Genomic DNA, 17436 nt, shown 5'->3' on the forward strand with positions numbered 1-17436 from the left:
TCCGGCGGATGTCCCGCCCCCGCTTCCGGTTTACAAAATTAAAATTAAATTAAAATTAAAAAATGAGAAAAATAAAATGCCGTTGTTTTCAATCAATTAATATGCATAGAATATATGTCCCGCCTCCTAACCACTTCCTGTGTGGTTAATCCTGTATACAGTATTGAATGTAACTTACAAATACTTGCAAATAACATGAAATTAATCAAAAGTAAAGCATCTAAAAAAATATATATATTTAAACCTCTCTGTTTTTGCGAACAGGACATGAGGGGAGAAAACATATGGTGGCCGAAGGGAGGGGGAACACACACACACACACACACACACACACACACACACACACACACACTTTCCCCGCCCCTCACCCCTCTCGCTTTAGAGGCTGTTTTAAATAAAAAGCCAGCGTCACTCTTAAATATTTTTCAAGTCGAGAGAAAATGGCCAAGAGACGTCTTGATATGAATTTAATCAGCGAGACACCGGTGACAACTTACAGCCATCCGTTGGGTGCTCCAAATCAAAGTAAAGCATATAAAAAAAAACAGATATTTTAAAAAGTCAGCCTTTTTGTTAAAGGATAGGGGAGGGGAAAACCCAAACCCCCTATGGAGAAACCATAAACCCCCTATGGAGACAACCATGTGATAGATAAACAGAGGGAGGTAGGTAATATACTTAAATATATAGAAAGTCAGAGAATATTTATCAGAGGATAACACATATACATTTGTACAAGTCGGCTATGGTGCATTTTGTAAGAAACAGAGTTTTCGTACTCAGACCGCTGCAACAATTTCAAGCAGATCTCTGCGATATGCAGTCGCTGTCCGAATATAATGATGGCTTTAATTATTTGTTAACAGTATTAAATGTATTTAGAAAAACCTGTGCTCAAACATTAAAAAGAAAAAGAAGGGTAAGGTTACCAAAGCATTTGATACATTTTTAACACCCAGCGAGATCCCTAAAAAGTTACAAACAGATGCGGGGAAAGAATTCTTTAATAAAGTTTTTCAAAACTTATTGAAGAAAAGCGGTATACAACATTATATAACCGGCAATGACATGAAGGCAAGTGTGGTAGAGAGATTTAACCGTACGCTGAAAACTAAAATGTGGAGGTATTTTACAGCTAAAAACACTCATAGATAGTGTTTTTTTATGTATGACAACTTTACAACTGGTAGAAAGTTAAGTACTTTTTCTGAGCAGATTTTCTTTAAGACTGTGACTCTTAACACACCAACCCCCCGAGAGACAGACATACTCATCCCCTTTTCAACGTATTTTGTTTTTGTCTTTCTCGCTTTTTTTTTTTCCATTATATTTTTGGAAAAAACTACATAGTGATTGCTAGCAAAAATACAACATGCAACTAATACATTATACAATATTACGACTTTTGGCAATATTTACAACACAATATACTTGTACCCTTTTTTTTTTTTTTTTTGTAGGACTTCAAGATATGTTGCATGTCATGCATAAACACGGTGTCATCTTTCTTGAAACTGACGTGCTGTCCGTTTTACAAACAAGTTATGTTTATGCTTCTTCATCCTCTGAATGTTCCTCCCCCGTCCCTCTTCACAATAACAATCAAGGTGGATCTGTGAAATGAAGCACCTCTTCCCAAAGCGTGACTACCCTATTGAGGGCATGCGTCTAAGGCAGTAGGGTCTAAATCGATGGGCCAGATATACTAACATGCAGAACGTACGGTATGTTTGAAAAAGACTAACCATTTATCCAGTTCAAGCTGTCTTTAAGATGTGACATCGCGCTCTGACTATTTCCCATAAAATCGTGACAAACTATTACTTGTTCTTACATTTGACCTCTTGCTGCTTGGTTGAAAATAATAGATGAAAAAGAACTTTTTTAAAAAGAGTCAAACCACAAATGTTTTAAGATTGTTACAAAATGTAAAAAAGAAAAAAGGTCTGGAGACAAAATTCATTCAGGTGACTCTGGCTTTATTAGGACAACAAACATATCATACAAATGGGTTAGGGGTTACATATAACCATCGTGGACTTAATAGTCTAACAAAATACTTTTATCTGAATACATTTGTTCTTTTTAAGAGCACTTTTTGAAATTATTTATTTATTATTTCAGTGGAACAATCCAGTGTTTGTTAACATTAACGCTTTCTTCTCTTTTTCTTGTGTTACTAAGATACTTTTAAACACACTTTGGTGTATGCAACACTTGTTCAGATAAACAAGGTTTTTTCTTTTCTGATAAACTTACATATTTTAGTTATTTTATGTTACCAAGATACTTTGAGATACACCCTGATGTACGCAACACTTAACAAAGGGTATAATATGAAGTAGTTGGTAAGGAAGGGGTTTTTCTTTAAGGGTGCAAAACTTTAGAACAGGGTAAAATATTCATTAATTTGTATTGAATTGAGTTTTCTTTTTTTTGATTTTCAACATCACCAGGATAATGGATATGGGCTTAATGACTGGATGGTACAAAGTAGGGGAGAGGATGTTACCGAAGAAGAGCTCTCCTCTATATGTAATAGTATTGTAAACGAAACATTTAAAGTGGTCCTGGAATCTTCATTTTTCAGAAACATTCTGTAACATTACCGAAGAAATTACACTTACTCTTTTTCTTGTGTTACCAAGATACTTTTAGACACACTTTGATGTATGCAACACTTAACAAAGGGTATAATATGAAGTACTTGGTAAGGAAGGGGTTTTTCTTTAAGGGTGCAACACTTTAGAACAGGGTAAAATATTCATTAAATTGTATTGAATTGAGTTTTCTTTTTTGATTTTCAACATACTATTTGTACACAATGACTTTTCCATATTTCGGATAAACTATACTTTTTTCCGTAAAATCATGACAAACTATTACTTATTCTTAAATTTCACCTATTGCTAGAGATGAGATGAAAAAGCTACAACGCTTAAAGAACTTTTTTTCTAAAAACTCTCAATTCTATAATTGACTCCCCCATTCAACGCAATGAGCCCCACCCTCCACTCAGCAAATCATCTAAAACGAAGGACCTCACTAAGACGATCGTTGTAAACTAGCCATGGAGCAGAGAAAAGCCAAGACTACCCCCGCGAGTTGCAGTCAGGAACAGAGTCCACCAGCAACACCACCATGTGGGAAACCCGAATCTTGCAGTACTACTGCTGCTGATGCTACTCCTCGGGTCAAGAAGTCTCAGTTTAGGGACACAGTGAAATCGGAGTTGTTTCATATTCTGGAGATGGTGATGTATCGGTACAGAAAATAAATCTGCAAAATTGGTAAAATGTAATATGTTTTCTATGAATTGTGTTGAATGTTGTGTTTTTTCAATTAAACAACCATTACACAATGAAAATGTGTTTTATTTTTTTGCTTTCATACATAGTAATAGTATTGTAAACGAAACATTTATAGTGTATCATGTGCTTTCATTGTATGCTCTGTTTTTTGACATTGCTTTTGGTATTTGTTCAACACATTCGCAGCAGTCGGTTAGCGGGAGATGATCTATAAGATTATTATGATCCGGTAATGGCTCTACAACACCATCCTCTAGTTTAAATGTCTTCACTTTGTTTCTTTTTCTTTTCACCTTCCTTCTTTTTGTCTTTTTAGTTTTCCGTCCTATGGTCCCTTTTCTTTTCATTCGCATTCTGCGTTTGCTTTTAATTTTTCTTCTCCTTTTCATGTTGCTTTTCTTTTTCTTCGTTTTTCTTTACTTTTTCTATTCTTTTCTGCTAATTGTCGTTTGCGATCTTGGCGAGTGGTATGAGATATACTGTTTCTATAAAGGTTATCTATAATACCATCTTTTAAAGAAAGATATTCTTCATATGTCATGTTATCATGGTCCTCTTTTGTCCTAAAGACCTTACATGGATATGATATAGAGGAGAGCTCTTCTTCGGGGACATCCTCTCCCCTACTTTGTAACATCCAGTCATTAAGCCCATATCCATTATCCTGGTGATAATAAGGGCAGGCTACATCAGACTTGGTTTTTCTCAGATCCATGGCTAGTTTTTAACGGTCGTCCTTAGTTTTATATGATTTGCTGAGTGGGTGGGACATATTGCGTTGAGTGGGAAGGCTTCATCTGTAGAAAGTACTCTGTTTGAGGAGATTTCGTAATAATGGCAGTTTGTCATTTTGAGGGTATTTCAGTGAAACAAGGCTGTTTTGAGCATTTGACAGATTTATGCTTAAATTCTCTGAGAAAGTTACCGAAAGACACACTTTTCTTTTTAAAAAAGCTGAAAAGTAGATAATGAAGTGTGCTTTGTGTGTACAGACACACAGAAAACACTGAAAAACACAACAAGAAGGACTGTAATACACATGTATCAGACACGCTCCCCTTGCTATAATGATGACAACAGTTTTTAGATGTAAAAAACACTTTATTTATTTTTTTCACACACAAAATCAATAGTTATACTGATTGTAGCATTCCCAGGACAGTCTCCAGCTTAGCATTCCCCATATTACTGGAGATATCGTGATGGAGTTTTTTCACTTCAGTCAAAATATTCACGTGTATGCTGTTTTCGACGCAGAGATGTATTACATCTACAAACAGAGCATACAATGAGAGCACATGATACACTTTTGATGTTTGTTTCATTTCTGAGATAATGTTACAGAATGTTTCGGGAAATGAAGATTCCAGGACCACTTTAAATGTTTCGTTTACAATCGTTTCCCAATGACCCGGAATAGTACTGCCAGAACGAACGATATCCAAAATGTCTTCCAGTTTACAAACTTCGGCCATTCTTTTTACACGGGGGTCACTACTCGTTCTGTTTTCAATCGTCCCCATCATCACACTTATTAAACGGGTAAGGACTACATTATGATCAATATATACAGAGCGTTTTGCATAGTAGTTTCCCATTTTTATTTTACTTAAAGAAAAAAGTCACTGCATTGAACAAGTCCCTGGCTTCTTCTCCATCCGACTGCTGTTTGTTAGTCTTCTTCTTCTTCTCCATCCAACTCTGTATGGATATTTCAAGTCTCTCCTTGAGGCATCTGCATTTTACAAGCTTGTGCAGAAAGGCTTCCGAAGCGCGTCCTATCTTCAGTTTATCCTCGCAAATGCCTTTTTCAATAAGACTCTGGTCAATCACTGCAACGAAGTCGGCGAGCCAAAGTCTTTTCATTAACGCTTTGTAATTGTTTCTGAAGAAGAAATCGGGCATGTCATTCCGACAATCGTGTTGCCTCTGGTCGGGGTTACTGCGTCGGCATTCTTTGCAGATTTCTTTTCTGTACCGATACATCACCATCTCCAGAATATGAAACAACTCCGATTTCACTGTGTCCCTAAACTGAGACTTCTTGACCCGAGGAGTAGCATCAGCAGCAGTAGTACTGCAAGATTCGGGTTTCCCACATGGTGGTGTTGCTGGTGGACTCTGTTCCTGACTGCAACTCGCGGGGGTAGTCTTGGCTTTTCTCTGCTCCATGGCTAGTTTACAACGATCGTCTTAGTGAGGTCCTTCGTTTTAGATGATTTTCTGAGTGGAGGGTGGGGCTCATTGCGTTGAATGGGGGAGTCAATTATAGAATTGAGAGTTTTTAGAAAAAAAGTTCTTTAAGCGTTGTAGCTTTTTCATCTCATCTCTAGCAATAGGTGAAATTTAAGAATAAGTAATAGTTTGTCATGATTTTACGGAAAAAAGTATAGTTTATCCGAAATATGGAAAAGTCATTGTGTACAAATAGTATGTTGAAAATCAAAAAAGAAAACTCAATTCAATACAATTTAATGAATATTTTACCCTGTTCTAAAGTTTTGCACCCTTAAAGAAAAACCCCTTCCTTACCAAGTACTTCATATTATACCCTTTGTTAAGTGTTGCGTACATCAGGGTGTATCTCAAAGTATCTTGGTAACATAAAATAACTAAAATATGTAAGTTTATCAGAAAAAAAAAAAACCTTGTTTAACTGAACAAGTGTTGCATACATCAAAGTGTGTCTAAAAGTATCTTAGTAACACAAGAAAAGAGAAAAAAGCCTTGATGTCAACAAAACTGTATTTTTCCACTGAAATAGCGTTAAAATAAAAAAAGGGCCTTTAAAGAAAATGTATTCGGACAAAGTATTTTATTTTCAAAAAAAAAAAGTTTAAGGTTTTGCATACATAAAAAGTGTATCTTACAGTTCCTTTGTGACAGAATTACACACAAATCTGCCAAGTGTCAGGGAAAATTGTTAAAATCACAAACTTACCTTTTAGAGAAACAGTCTTTAAGAAAAAATCTAATCAGACTGTACTTCATTTTCTAGTTTTAAGGTTTTGCATCCCTCAAAGTGTGTCTAAAAGTATCTTGGCAAGAGAAAAAAAGCCCAAATCTGCCTTTAAAAGAATCCGAATTCCTTATAAAATACTTCATATTCAACCAGTTTCAGTTTTCAGACACCAAACTGTATCTAAAAGTATCTTGGTAACACAAGAAAAAGAGTAAGTGTAATTTCTTCGGTAATGTTACAGAATGTTTCTGAAAAATGAAGATTCCAGGACCACTTTAAATGTTTCGTTTACAATACTATTACATATAGAGGAGAGCTCTTCTTCGGTAACATCCTCTCCCCTACTTTGTACCATCCAGTCATTAAGCCCATAGTAGAATTGAGAGTTTTTAGAAAAAAGTTCTTTAGGCGTTGTAGCTTTTTCATCTCATCTCCAGCAAATAGGTCATCATTTAAGAACAAGTAGTAGTTTTGTCAAGATTCTACAGAAAAAAGTCAAAAAAGTATAGTACGTCAGAAATATGTAAAAGTCATATAGTATGTTGAAAATCAAAAAAAAAGAAAACTCAATTCAACAGGATTAACCACACAGGAAGTGGTTAGGAGGTGGGACATATATCCTATGCATATTAATTGATTGAAAACAACAGCATTTTATTTTTCTCATTTTTTAATTTTAATTTAATTTTAATTTTATTTTGTAAACTGGAAGTGGGGGCGGGACATCCGCCGGAAGTGGGGGCGGGACATCCGGTCGAACGAGGCGGGACTTCCGGTATAATGAGGCGGGACTTCCGGTTTACAAAATAAAAAATAAAAAGGCGTGACTTCCGGTCAAAAAAGGCGGGACTTCCGGCCAAAAAGGGGCGGGGCGACCTGTCACTTTTTCTGCATACTAATGAGACGGACATGGCATTTGTAACACTACTAACATTGACCTATTTGAGCAGACCAGTCCGGTATTTATGACCCGCAGTTATGCCTCTGAGGTTCCCGGATGTAAGACCGACGCAGGACACAAAAACACTCTTTTGCTATTTATTTTCACTTTTTCAATGTATAATTTTTTTTTTTTGCTTTACATCCCTACATCATCCATTTTTTCTCAAGTCATTTACTTTTGGTGAGATAACCAAAGTTTAATTCATTTTACCCTGGCTGTGGACTGATTCATTATTAGTTGTTACAAAACATGCACAAGACGGCGGGTAGACAAACCAATATGGAAACAATTAGACAAGCAAACATGAACCCGCAACAAATATCAGGTGTGACAAAAACCGATCCAGTTTAATTTAATCAGAATTAGGGAGATTTTCAGAGGGGGTAGGGAAATATCTGTTTAATATGAGTGCCTTCTTACTCATATATACTTGTACAAGTGCTAAGAACGGAATCTGTTGAAGAGCAATAACTAATTTATTCTCAATCAACAACCACTATGCTAATTTAGTGGTGCTATGCTCGTCCGTCCGGGGAAGCATAGACTTTAATTTATCCATACCCTTCCTTCCAAAACAACAGCCAAATTCAGCAACTCATCAGCTATGAGAACACAGCGCGATGTCACATTGTCATACCACCCTTCCCATTAATAACCGCTTTCTTTAGTTCGAAAATCGGCAATGGTGTGGAACAAATGTGACACTGTGCTCCTTCCTCTCTGTCCGCGGCTCTCCACAGGGGGGGGGGGGAGAATCGGCAAGCAGATTGGAAGCGATGCCTGCTGTCGATTTAATCAGTTAACCTCTGAAATCTCCAGAATTCGGCGATTTGTTTCAATACAAATCTATCACATTGCTCCTAATGCAGAAGCTCCACTTTACTGATGCTCTCTTTTAAGGTCTCTCCGAATATTTGCTGTGTGTAATTGTCCGGTAATTTAATTCCGAGAAACACACACAGAGGAAATCAGTCAAAGTCGATATCCTAGGTTATTTATTAGCCCCAAATATTCTCATTGTTTTTTTTTTACATGAGCTGTGCTTGCTCTGTAGGCACGTGCCCAGTAGCAACCACAGGGAAAATTGGCCAGGACAACGTCCCCTTTTGACACCAATTTCCAAGGTTATCATTAATCCTCAAATGTAAACGAGTAGAGAAACCAAAAAAAAAATGCAGCCGCTCAGTTTCACAGGTAATTTTATGATACCGTCAATCACAGATCCTGGTAAGGCAATGTCCAAATATAGATTTGAAATTACACTTACCAGTCTCTGAAGATCTTTTGGTATCCTGTTCGTGACGCTAATTTGTGAAGAAAACTTCTGATGCAGCAATGTAGAACCAATGTTCAGGAAAGGATGGGAACTGGAACGTCTTTAGTCAATACACTGATATTTATTGAGAGACAAAACGGCCGGAGAGTTCACAAGGTAAAGTCACAACTTTCATTATGAGATCCCAAGCAAGCTCTGCACAAAGGGAGACAGGAGCACAGATCTATACAGCAGAAAAGGAGGGAACTAAGAGCCCGCCTTTTCTCTAATTAGTACCAGACATTTGGAACAAAAGCACCTCTGTTTTGCAACTCCTCATGTGCCCCAAAACCCCTCACCCACAGGAAAGGCAAAATACCTTTTGACCTGTGTCTTCCTGAGAAGTTACACAGGAACATGAAAGAAAGACTGAGAATCTCTAAATACACAGATCGGATTAAAATATTCTTTGACACTAAGGGAACAATTTAGGACGATCTGTACAAAAGCAAAGTACAGAATGTGCTCATGCTTTGCTTTTTGTGCTCATTTTATAGTAGTATATAGTCAACTTCAAGTTCCGTTCGTTTCAGTTCTCTATTAAACTATAACTAAAAAGTGTTAGCAGCTTTACAGACTGTTGATCTTAAATCCAATTAGCTCTACCGATACTTACCTGAGGGTATGTTGAGAACTTGGAAGTTAATGCTAAGCTAAAGCGGTTTACTAAGTCAAGTTAAGGGTGCATGTTTATTTAAATCTTGGGCACTTGTTAATCCTCCTATAGCAGGGGTCGGCAACAGGCGGACCGCGGTCCGGACCCAGACGCCGACCTATACGGACCCGAGCTATAATCAATACATTAATAGGGGATTTTTCGGCGCCTCCCGCTTTTTTAACGCTGATTTGGGTGACTTGTGTAATTCGTGGAGAACCGAAGAGTTTTCGACTGACGGACAACTTCTCACTTCACAAAAGAAGAAGAAATATAGACCGCAAAAATAATTAAACAAGCGAGTACCTGTTTTTCCTGGCCAAGGACAGGTTCCTTGAACACAACACGAGCGTAACCTGTCTTCCGTGTCTTCACGTGGTATATGTCTCGTCTGAAAGGAGTGCTGAGCACCGGAACGCCGCTCCAGCCTTTAAAATATTGCATATAAGGATAATAATCCATAAGGAGCCGTACACATGCCGCATTGTTTGCGTGGCTGTGTCTTTAGTTGTAAACACAGTGGCGATCTGTTGTTATTAGCATCTGGTTAGCTAGCTATGCTAACAAATTTAAAGAGCTTTTCTACAACCAGGTGGAAGAGAGCTATCTCCTGAGAGGCTCAAATATCCTCAGCTCAGTGAGGTTAAGGCACACCTTGATATGGTCATTATAGTTATTAATGAGACTACATGAAAAACTGGTATACAATACTATATGACAGTAACAAAAAAGTTGTTAAAAATAACAAGAATAGAGTTTAAAAGGGGAGTGATTTGTAAAATATCCAAAAAGAAAAATATGCTTACAGTTCTGTTTCATATGGATGTTGAGAGATGTATCCATAGATCTCTTAATGTTGCTCTCAAAGTGTACCAGATTGATGCTTTTAACTTCAATATTTTAAGCAAAGGTTGAGTTCAATAATTTGTACGACCCTCGGAGGATGTTGTACAAATTTAAAGGAAAAAGGTTCCCCACCCCTGCTGTAAATAATAATAAAAACCCTTGATTTTTAACTTAAAGGTGGGGTAGGTAAGTTTCAGAAACCGGCTCGAGATACACTTTTTGTTATATTCCATGGAATGCTCTTAACATCCCGATAGCAATGAATAGCTTAAGTGCTTTGACAAAAAATCCATAAAAAAATGTCATCTGTAGAAGCCGTAATACTGTAAAAAGTACAACTTGACTCCATGTCAGCCCAGATTTACAAACTCCTGGCAGGACAAGCTCAATTCTCACACTGAATTTAAAAAAAGTGAGTGGGGGACTGCAATATAAGAGGCAAAGAAAGAGAAACTTTGAAACTGTTCAATTGTTATGATGTGTAAAGACTGATATTGTTCTATAATTGGCTGAAACTGTTAAGTCATGATGTGAAACGGTTAACAAAGAAAAAGGGACACTCACGCTGCTGCTACACTTTATTTTATTTATATAAAATTAAGCACTTTTAAGATGCACATATTTTCAAAAGCTATTTTATTTATTTTCTCTATTTTATTTGTAAATGCAGCCCGAGAGGAACATTACACATATACACAGTATTTAATGTTAATTGACAATAAATATTGTTGTTTTTGAATTGTACTTTCTTTATTTGATTGGCAGTCAGTTGTTGATTATGCAGACGTTGATAAAGCTACAGGTCACTTCAATATATATCACACTAATTCATGAAGCAAGTTAGACATTTTGATGTTCCGGACCTTTGCATGGGGACATTTTATCTAACTGGACCTCGTTGAATTTGAGTTGAAGACCCCTGTCCTATAGGGTGGTGCAGTGATAGCGTATTTTTGTAGGATGACCGGGAAGTAAGCATCACAAGGGCTCCCTTGACACAAATCCATTTGGGATTTTTCCATTGGATTTTGGAATAAAGAAAATGAGACTCAGCAGGATTATCTCCTCAAATGAATGTAGTATATTCGTTGAAGGGTAATGCAATTGTAAAAAGTTAACATAATATTATAAACATGCTACATTAGTTAGGAAGTTAACCTTCCTGTTCTCCAAATATACAAACATCTTTTTACCATTTTGTCGTAACTATGAAAAACTATAACTAAAAAGTGTTAGCAGCTTTACAGACTGTTGACTCGCTGAACACCAAACACCCAGACTATATAAGCAGCTAATGTGTTTCTATCAGGGTTAATGTGGTGCAAGGCTATGCAGGGCTTTTTGGACAAATGCAATGATGTCAATCAATACTAACATTACCTGGCAGCTGCGCCCACTTTTTATTGACGATACAGTGGCGTGGAGGAAGTAGCAGTAATGTAATATAATTCAATGTAAATGCATGTTAACATTTGCTTTGCAGGTCCTCTGGATAAGAATCAGGCTAAAGATCAACCAAACATCTTTCTCATATACCTCAGCTGAAGCTAAACGGATAGCCGGAGCTTTTAGTTGTTAGAGCTTATGGACAACAATAACACATTAAACTCTGCACTTATTTTAGGTAAAGAGTTGATTGACAAAAAGATGGAGGTTATCCAGCAGCGTGTGGAGAACAACCAGGAACTGGAGGGGGAATACCTAACATACCTTCTGTCAAACACTCAGATGAGCACCAAAGACGTGTATGGCAGCATCATTGAGCTCCTTTTAGCTGGGGTGGACACGGTAAATCATGACACAAAGATGACATTCTGAAAAAAACATGTCAAATATCAGAAGCTGGGCTTCCACTCAAATTCAAAATGTTTTTAATGTTAGTACACATTTTTTACAGGTGTGCATCTTTATGCCCGTTTATTAAATGCCTTTTCTTCTTTATTCTTAAGACCTCCAATACCCTCACATGGACCTTGTACCTGCTGTCCAGGAACCCTCACACCCAGGACAGACTTTATGAAGAAGTGTCCACAATGGTGCCAGCAAAGCGGATCCCCTCCGCTGCTGAGGTCACTCGGATGCCATATTTAAAGGCTGTTATCAGGGAGGCACTGAGGTGAGACTGGTTTTGGTTTTATGATGGCTGAAGGTTCATAGAAACACATATCTGCATATGAAAACAAATTCTGCTGGTAACAGGACAGGATGTTGGTGTTGGACGTGACATGCTTTCCTTGTGGTCTTTTTGTAGAGCATGTAACCAATCCTGTTTTAGTGTGCCTGATAAACCGTCCGTGTGAAGAGCAAAAGATGTTGAACGTGTCAGACAAAATGCAATCTTAGAACCCATCGGCTATCCGACAATGATTTAGCTTTTTGTAGATAACCCAATTAACTGTAAATACGGTGTAAACCGGCGACTTTAAAATAGGTGTTTCTTATCTGCAAGTCCATTCTCAAGTCTCAACTATACTGTATAAAATATGCACGGATGTCACCCTTGGGTATATGAAGAGCTGTTTAAAGCCTTTGCCTCATCCTCGCTGTTTGCGGGGATGAGGCAGGTCCGGGTAATGCAGTAGAACAGTAACTAGTTATTCAAGACTATATTAGCTATAGACACCAACAAGGCAAGGCAAGGCAAGTTTATTTATATAGCACTTTTCAACACAAGGCAATTCAAAGTACTTTACAAAAAACGAAAGACATTAAGAAAATGGCATTTAAAATCAGTCATTAAAAAGAAAAGCTAATAAAATAAACATTAAAAGAAAAAGTACATGGATAAAAGTTAAAGTGCAGTCTAAGATATGAACAGTTCAATTAAAAGCAGCGACAAAAAGAAAAGTCTTCAGCCTGGATTTAAAAGTAGTAAGAGTTGCAGCGGACCTGCAGGTTTCTGGGAGTTTGTTCCAGATATTTGGAGCATAATAACTGAACGCTGCTTTACCATGTTTAGTTCTGACTCTGGGGACAGAAAGCTGACCAGTCCCTGAAGACCTGAGAGATCTGGATGGTTCATAATTTAGCAGGAGGTCAAAAATGTATTTTGGGCCTAAACCATTCAGTGCTTTATAAACCAGCAGTAGTATTTTGAAATCTATTCTTTGACACACAGGAAGCCAGTGTAAAGACTTCAGAACAGGAGTGATGTGATCCACTTTCTTAGTGTTAGTGAGGACTCGAGCAACGGCGTTCTGAATCAGCTGCAGCTTCCTAATAGATGTTTTAGTGAGACCTGTGAAGACACCATTGCAGTACTCCAGTCTACTGAAGATAACGGGACAAGTTTTTCCAAATCCTGCTGTGACATTAGTCTTTTAATCCTAGATATATTCTTTAGGTGATAGTAGGCTGATTTAGTAACTGTTTTAATGTGACTGTTGAAACTCAGGTCAGAGTCCATGACTACACCTAGATTTCTGGCTTTATCTGTTGTTTTGAACATTGCAGGCTGAAGCTCAGCGCTAACTTTTATACGTTCTGCCTTGGCTCCAAAAACCATTACCTCAGTTTTATCTTTGTTTAATTGGAGAAAGTTCTGACACATCCAGTCATTGATTTGTTCAATGCACTTACTCAGTGTTTGAATTGGAGCATAGTCTCATGGTGAAATTGTTACATACATGTGTGTGTCATCTGCATAGCCATAATAATAATAATAATAATTTCAATTTATATAGCGCCTTTCACGAAACCCAAGGACGCTTTACAATGGGAAGTAACAAAACAAAAGGTAATAGTAATCATACAGAGCAATAGCAGGAAATAAGTGACTGTATATTAGTTGAGGCCAAAGGCCTGAGTGAACAGATGGTGTTTGAGGTGTTTTTTGAAGGTGTCCAGAGTGTCTGCATTCCTGATTGCAGAGGGCAGAGAATTCCAAAGGGTGGGGGCTGCGACACTGAAGGCTCTGTTGCCAAATGTTTTCAGCTTGGAGCGCTGGATGGAGAGCAGCCCTTTGTCAGAGGACCGCAGGTGACGAGAGGGGGTGTCGGGCTGAAGGAGGTCAGAGATGTATGGAGGGGCTAGGGAGTGGAGAAATTTGTAGGTTAGCAGGAGGAGTTTGTACTGGATGCGTGACTTGACCGGGAGCCAGTGAAGGTGGATGAGGGTAGGGGTGATGTGTTGCCAGGGCTTAGTGTGGGTGAGGAGCCTGGCTGCAGAGTTCTGGACGTACTGGAGCCTGTCCAGGGCTTTGCTGGTGACCCCGAACAGAACTCCATTGCAGTAGTCCAGACGAGAGGAGATGAAGGTATGAATTAATGTTTCTGCAACGGGGTCGGGGAGAGAGGGAAGAGGCCCCAAGATGGAGCCTTGAGGTACCCCATATGTCATATTTGTCAACTCAGATGTGTATTTACCTATAGAAACAAAGTTGTTTCTGTCCTTTAAGTAGGATTCAAACCAATTTAGAACTGTTTCCAAAAGTCCCACCCAGTTTTCCAGTCGGTCTAGTAATATGCTGTGGTCAACAGTGTCAAACGCAGCACTGAGATCTAATAATACTAACACTGTAGTTCTGCCACTGTCTGTGTTTAAGTGGATGTCATTAAAGACCTTTACAACAACCTTTTTCCCATCCTGTAAACATGTATAATTATGCTACAAAGTTGGGAATTACCACTTGGGGTTCAATGTAGATTCCCAGACTTTTGTAGCCAGGCTCAATTAGCCATTTGAGGAAATGCATTCTTAACCCTGTTATCTGCGGGCCATACCAGAATCCCAGAAATATGAGCCGTTGCTCCGTGAGACTTATCCCTGTCACACCAATGTTGATGGGTTCCAAGATGAAATCAATTTCCAGAAAGGCCATCAGCCTTGTATCTTTGTATTCTTACTTTTCCTACATGCAACAAGAACAAGCCTAAACCATATGACCTGATTTATTCCTGTTCTGCAGGATGTACCCTGTAGTTCCTGTGAATGCAAGGATCATTGTAGAGAAGAGTGTTGCTATTGGTGGATATACATTTCCAAAGAAAGTAGGTCTGCTTTGTATTTTTAAACATTATTAAACTATTTGTACTTTTTGAGTACTTGTTCAGAGTTTCATTGTTGTATTTCTTGACTGTTGTGTCTCCAGACTGCTTTCACGCTTCACCACTATGCCATCAGCCATGATGAGGAGACATTCCCAGAGCCATTCACATTTAAACCAGAGAGATGGCTCCGTGACGGACATGTGAGGCCCAACCCCTTTGCCTCCATCCCTTTTGGCTTCGGAGTGAGGGGCTGTGTGGGTCGGAGGATTGCTGAGCTAGAGATGTATATGGTTCTGTTTCGGGTAAGTGACTAACAGAAAATCCCTTTACAACATCTACAGATTACACATGATTGAGCTCCATGCCATCAAACAACAGAGAAACAGTGCTTTGAAAAAAGACATGAACAGCGTCTTTTGGGGTGAAATAAGGTTCCTACACATTTGAAAGAGAAACAGTTAGTTTTTTATTTGTATTTTCCCCATGGCCTTATTCAGTCTGAACTTCATATTTTTATTTTTCCTCCAGGTAATCAGGCACTTTGAAATCAAGCCAGACCCAACGATGGGAGAGTTGAAATGCATCAACCGCACTGTTCTGGTACCGGACCAACCACTCAGACTTTACTTTGTGGACAGATGATGTGAAAACACGGCTTTATTTGCTTTTGCAGATGTGTATTAATGCAAATGTTACAAATGAAAGAAAAATGGGTTTTGCAGAAGAATATTTTATATTGTAGGACAGCGACCCAGGTTTGGATCCTTTGCTATGACAAATATAAGTATGTATAATTCACATTTTTAAACATATATCCTCTATATCGTAAATGCTCTAATACATGTTAAGTAAAAGCTCTTTGTAGTCCAACAATGTGGTTGAGGAATTTTGTCAGCGCTTCATACTTGTAATAAAGAGTCAAATATTATTTTGTATTACAAATGTCACAAACCATATGGTTAAACTTTCTTTATCAAAGTAAAGCCTTACATTTTGTATGCATTGCTTAACCTTGCATTGCTATACCTATATGACATTAAACCTTTTAAATCTTGAAATATAAATAATGTTGTTTATCCCCTCCTTCTCTCTGTATGAAACACACCAGCATCAGTTTAAACAGCTCATTTGTGAAACTGCAATGGCTCCAGGACAACCTGGTCTCACCAGAATGCGTGACTCCTCCACGACTCCTTAACACCGCAGTGCGTGGTGGAGTCACGAACTCTGCTACATTTACGTGTCTGCAGTGCACCACGCAAACAACGGCAATGTAAATTAACTGCGCTCCTTTGTCGTGGTGCACACTCGCATTTCTACAACGTCTAGCAGTGAGCTTTTATCACGGGAGGCTTCTTTTATTTTATTTGTATTCATAATCATTTTTATTATTCGTCAGAATGTATTATGGTGCATTAGTTACGAATTTTTGTTCTCAAAAAACAGTGCATTGTGTGTAATACAACTGAAGCCAGAGCTTCAGCTGTGTCAAATAGATTGTTCCCTTTAGTTAACGTTATTTAAAAGATAATTATATTCCTATTTGATCATGTCAAACAAATATTTGTTTAGAGTTTAGGATGTTGCAAATGTATTATCTTTTCAATTTACACACGGCATCTATTGCACGTCTGTCCGTCCTGGGAGAGGGATCCCTCCTCTGTTGCTCTCCCTGAGGTTTCTCCCATGTTCCCTTTAAACTGTGTTTTCTTCGGAAGTTTTTCATTGTACGATGTGAGGGTCTAAGGACAGAGGGTGTCGTATTGTCATACTGATATTCTGTACACACTGTGAAGACCACTGAGACAAATGTAACATTTGTGATATTGGGCTATATAAATAAACATTGATTGATTGATTGATTGATTGATTGATTGATTGATTGATTGATTGATTGATAGGATGGCAGAAGACACTACACTACCCAGAATCCTCAGCTATCGTTTGGGACTACACTAGCCGCTTTGCTTGACAAACCCCGTGATTTGTCCTCAAGCTCTGTGATTGGATGTTGGAGTGTCAGTTCACGAAGTTTACACCGAGCGTCAAACAGCATTTTGAAATGGAATGAAACCCATCGACGGCACACTATTCAAAACAGGAATCCCCCCCCCCCCCTTAGGTCACAGGCTCCCCCAACAGTGCAACACAATAAAACAATAACACAGAAAAAATTGTGCAAGTCCATACAAAAATAGTAAAAAGTGAAATAGTCAATCAATCAATGTTTATTTATATAGCCCAATATCACAAATGTTACATTTGTCTCAGTGGTCTTCACAGTGTGTACAGAATATCAGTATGACAATACGACACCCTCTGTCCTTAGACCCTCACATCGTACAAGGAAAAACTTCCGAAGAAAACCCACAGTTTAAAGGGAAAAATGGGAGAAACCTCAGGGAGAGCAACAGAG

The 17436-nt window shown here is 38.2% G+C and overlaps 1 protein-coding gene across 1 annotated transcript in view; it reads left to right on the forward strand.

Annotated features, from left to right (window-relative positions):
* The window catches only part of cyp27a1.1 (cytochrome P450, family 27, subfamily A, polypeptide 1.1), a 53265-nt gene extending 37317 nt beyond the window's left edge, over positions 1-15948 (forward strand). Inside the window, exons 5-9 of the mRNA XM_034110442.1 lie at positions 11657-11820; positions 11982-12148; positions 14939-15020; positions 15122-15322; positions 15549-15948. Coding sequence (XP_033966333.1) covers positions 11657-11820; positions 11982-12148; positions 14939-15020; positions 15122-15322; positions 15549-15662 — 728 coding nt within the window. The 3' untranslated portion in view covers positions 15663-15948. The remainder of the gene's footprint in view (positions 1-11656; positions 11821-11981; positions 12149-14938; positions 15021-15121; positions 15323-15548) is intronic.
* The last annotated feature ends 1488 nt before the right edge of the window (positions 15949-17436 follow it).

Source organism: Pseudochaenichthys georgianus, chromosome 21, assembly GCF_902827115.2.
Source record: "Pseudochaenichthys georgianus chromosome 21, fPseGeo1.2, whole genome shotgun sequence".
NCBI classification, from domain to species: domain Eukaryota; kingdom Metazoa; phylum Chordata; class Actinopteri; order Perciformes; family Channichthyidae; genus Pseudochaenichthys; species Pseudochaenichthys georgianus.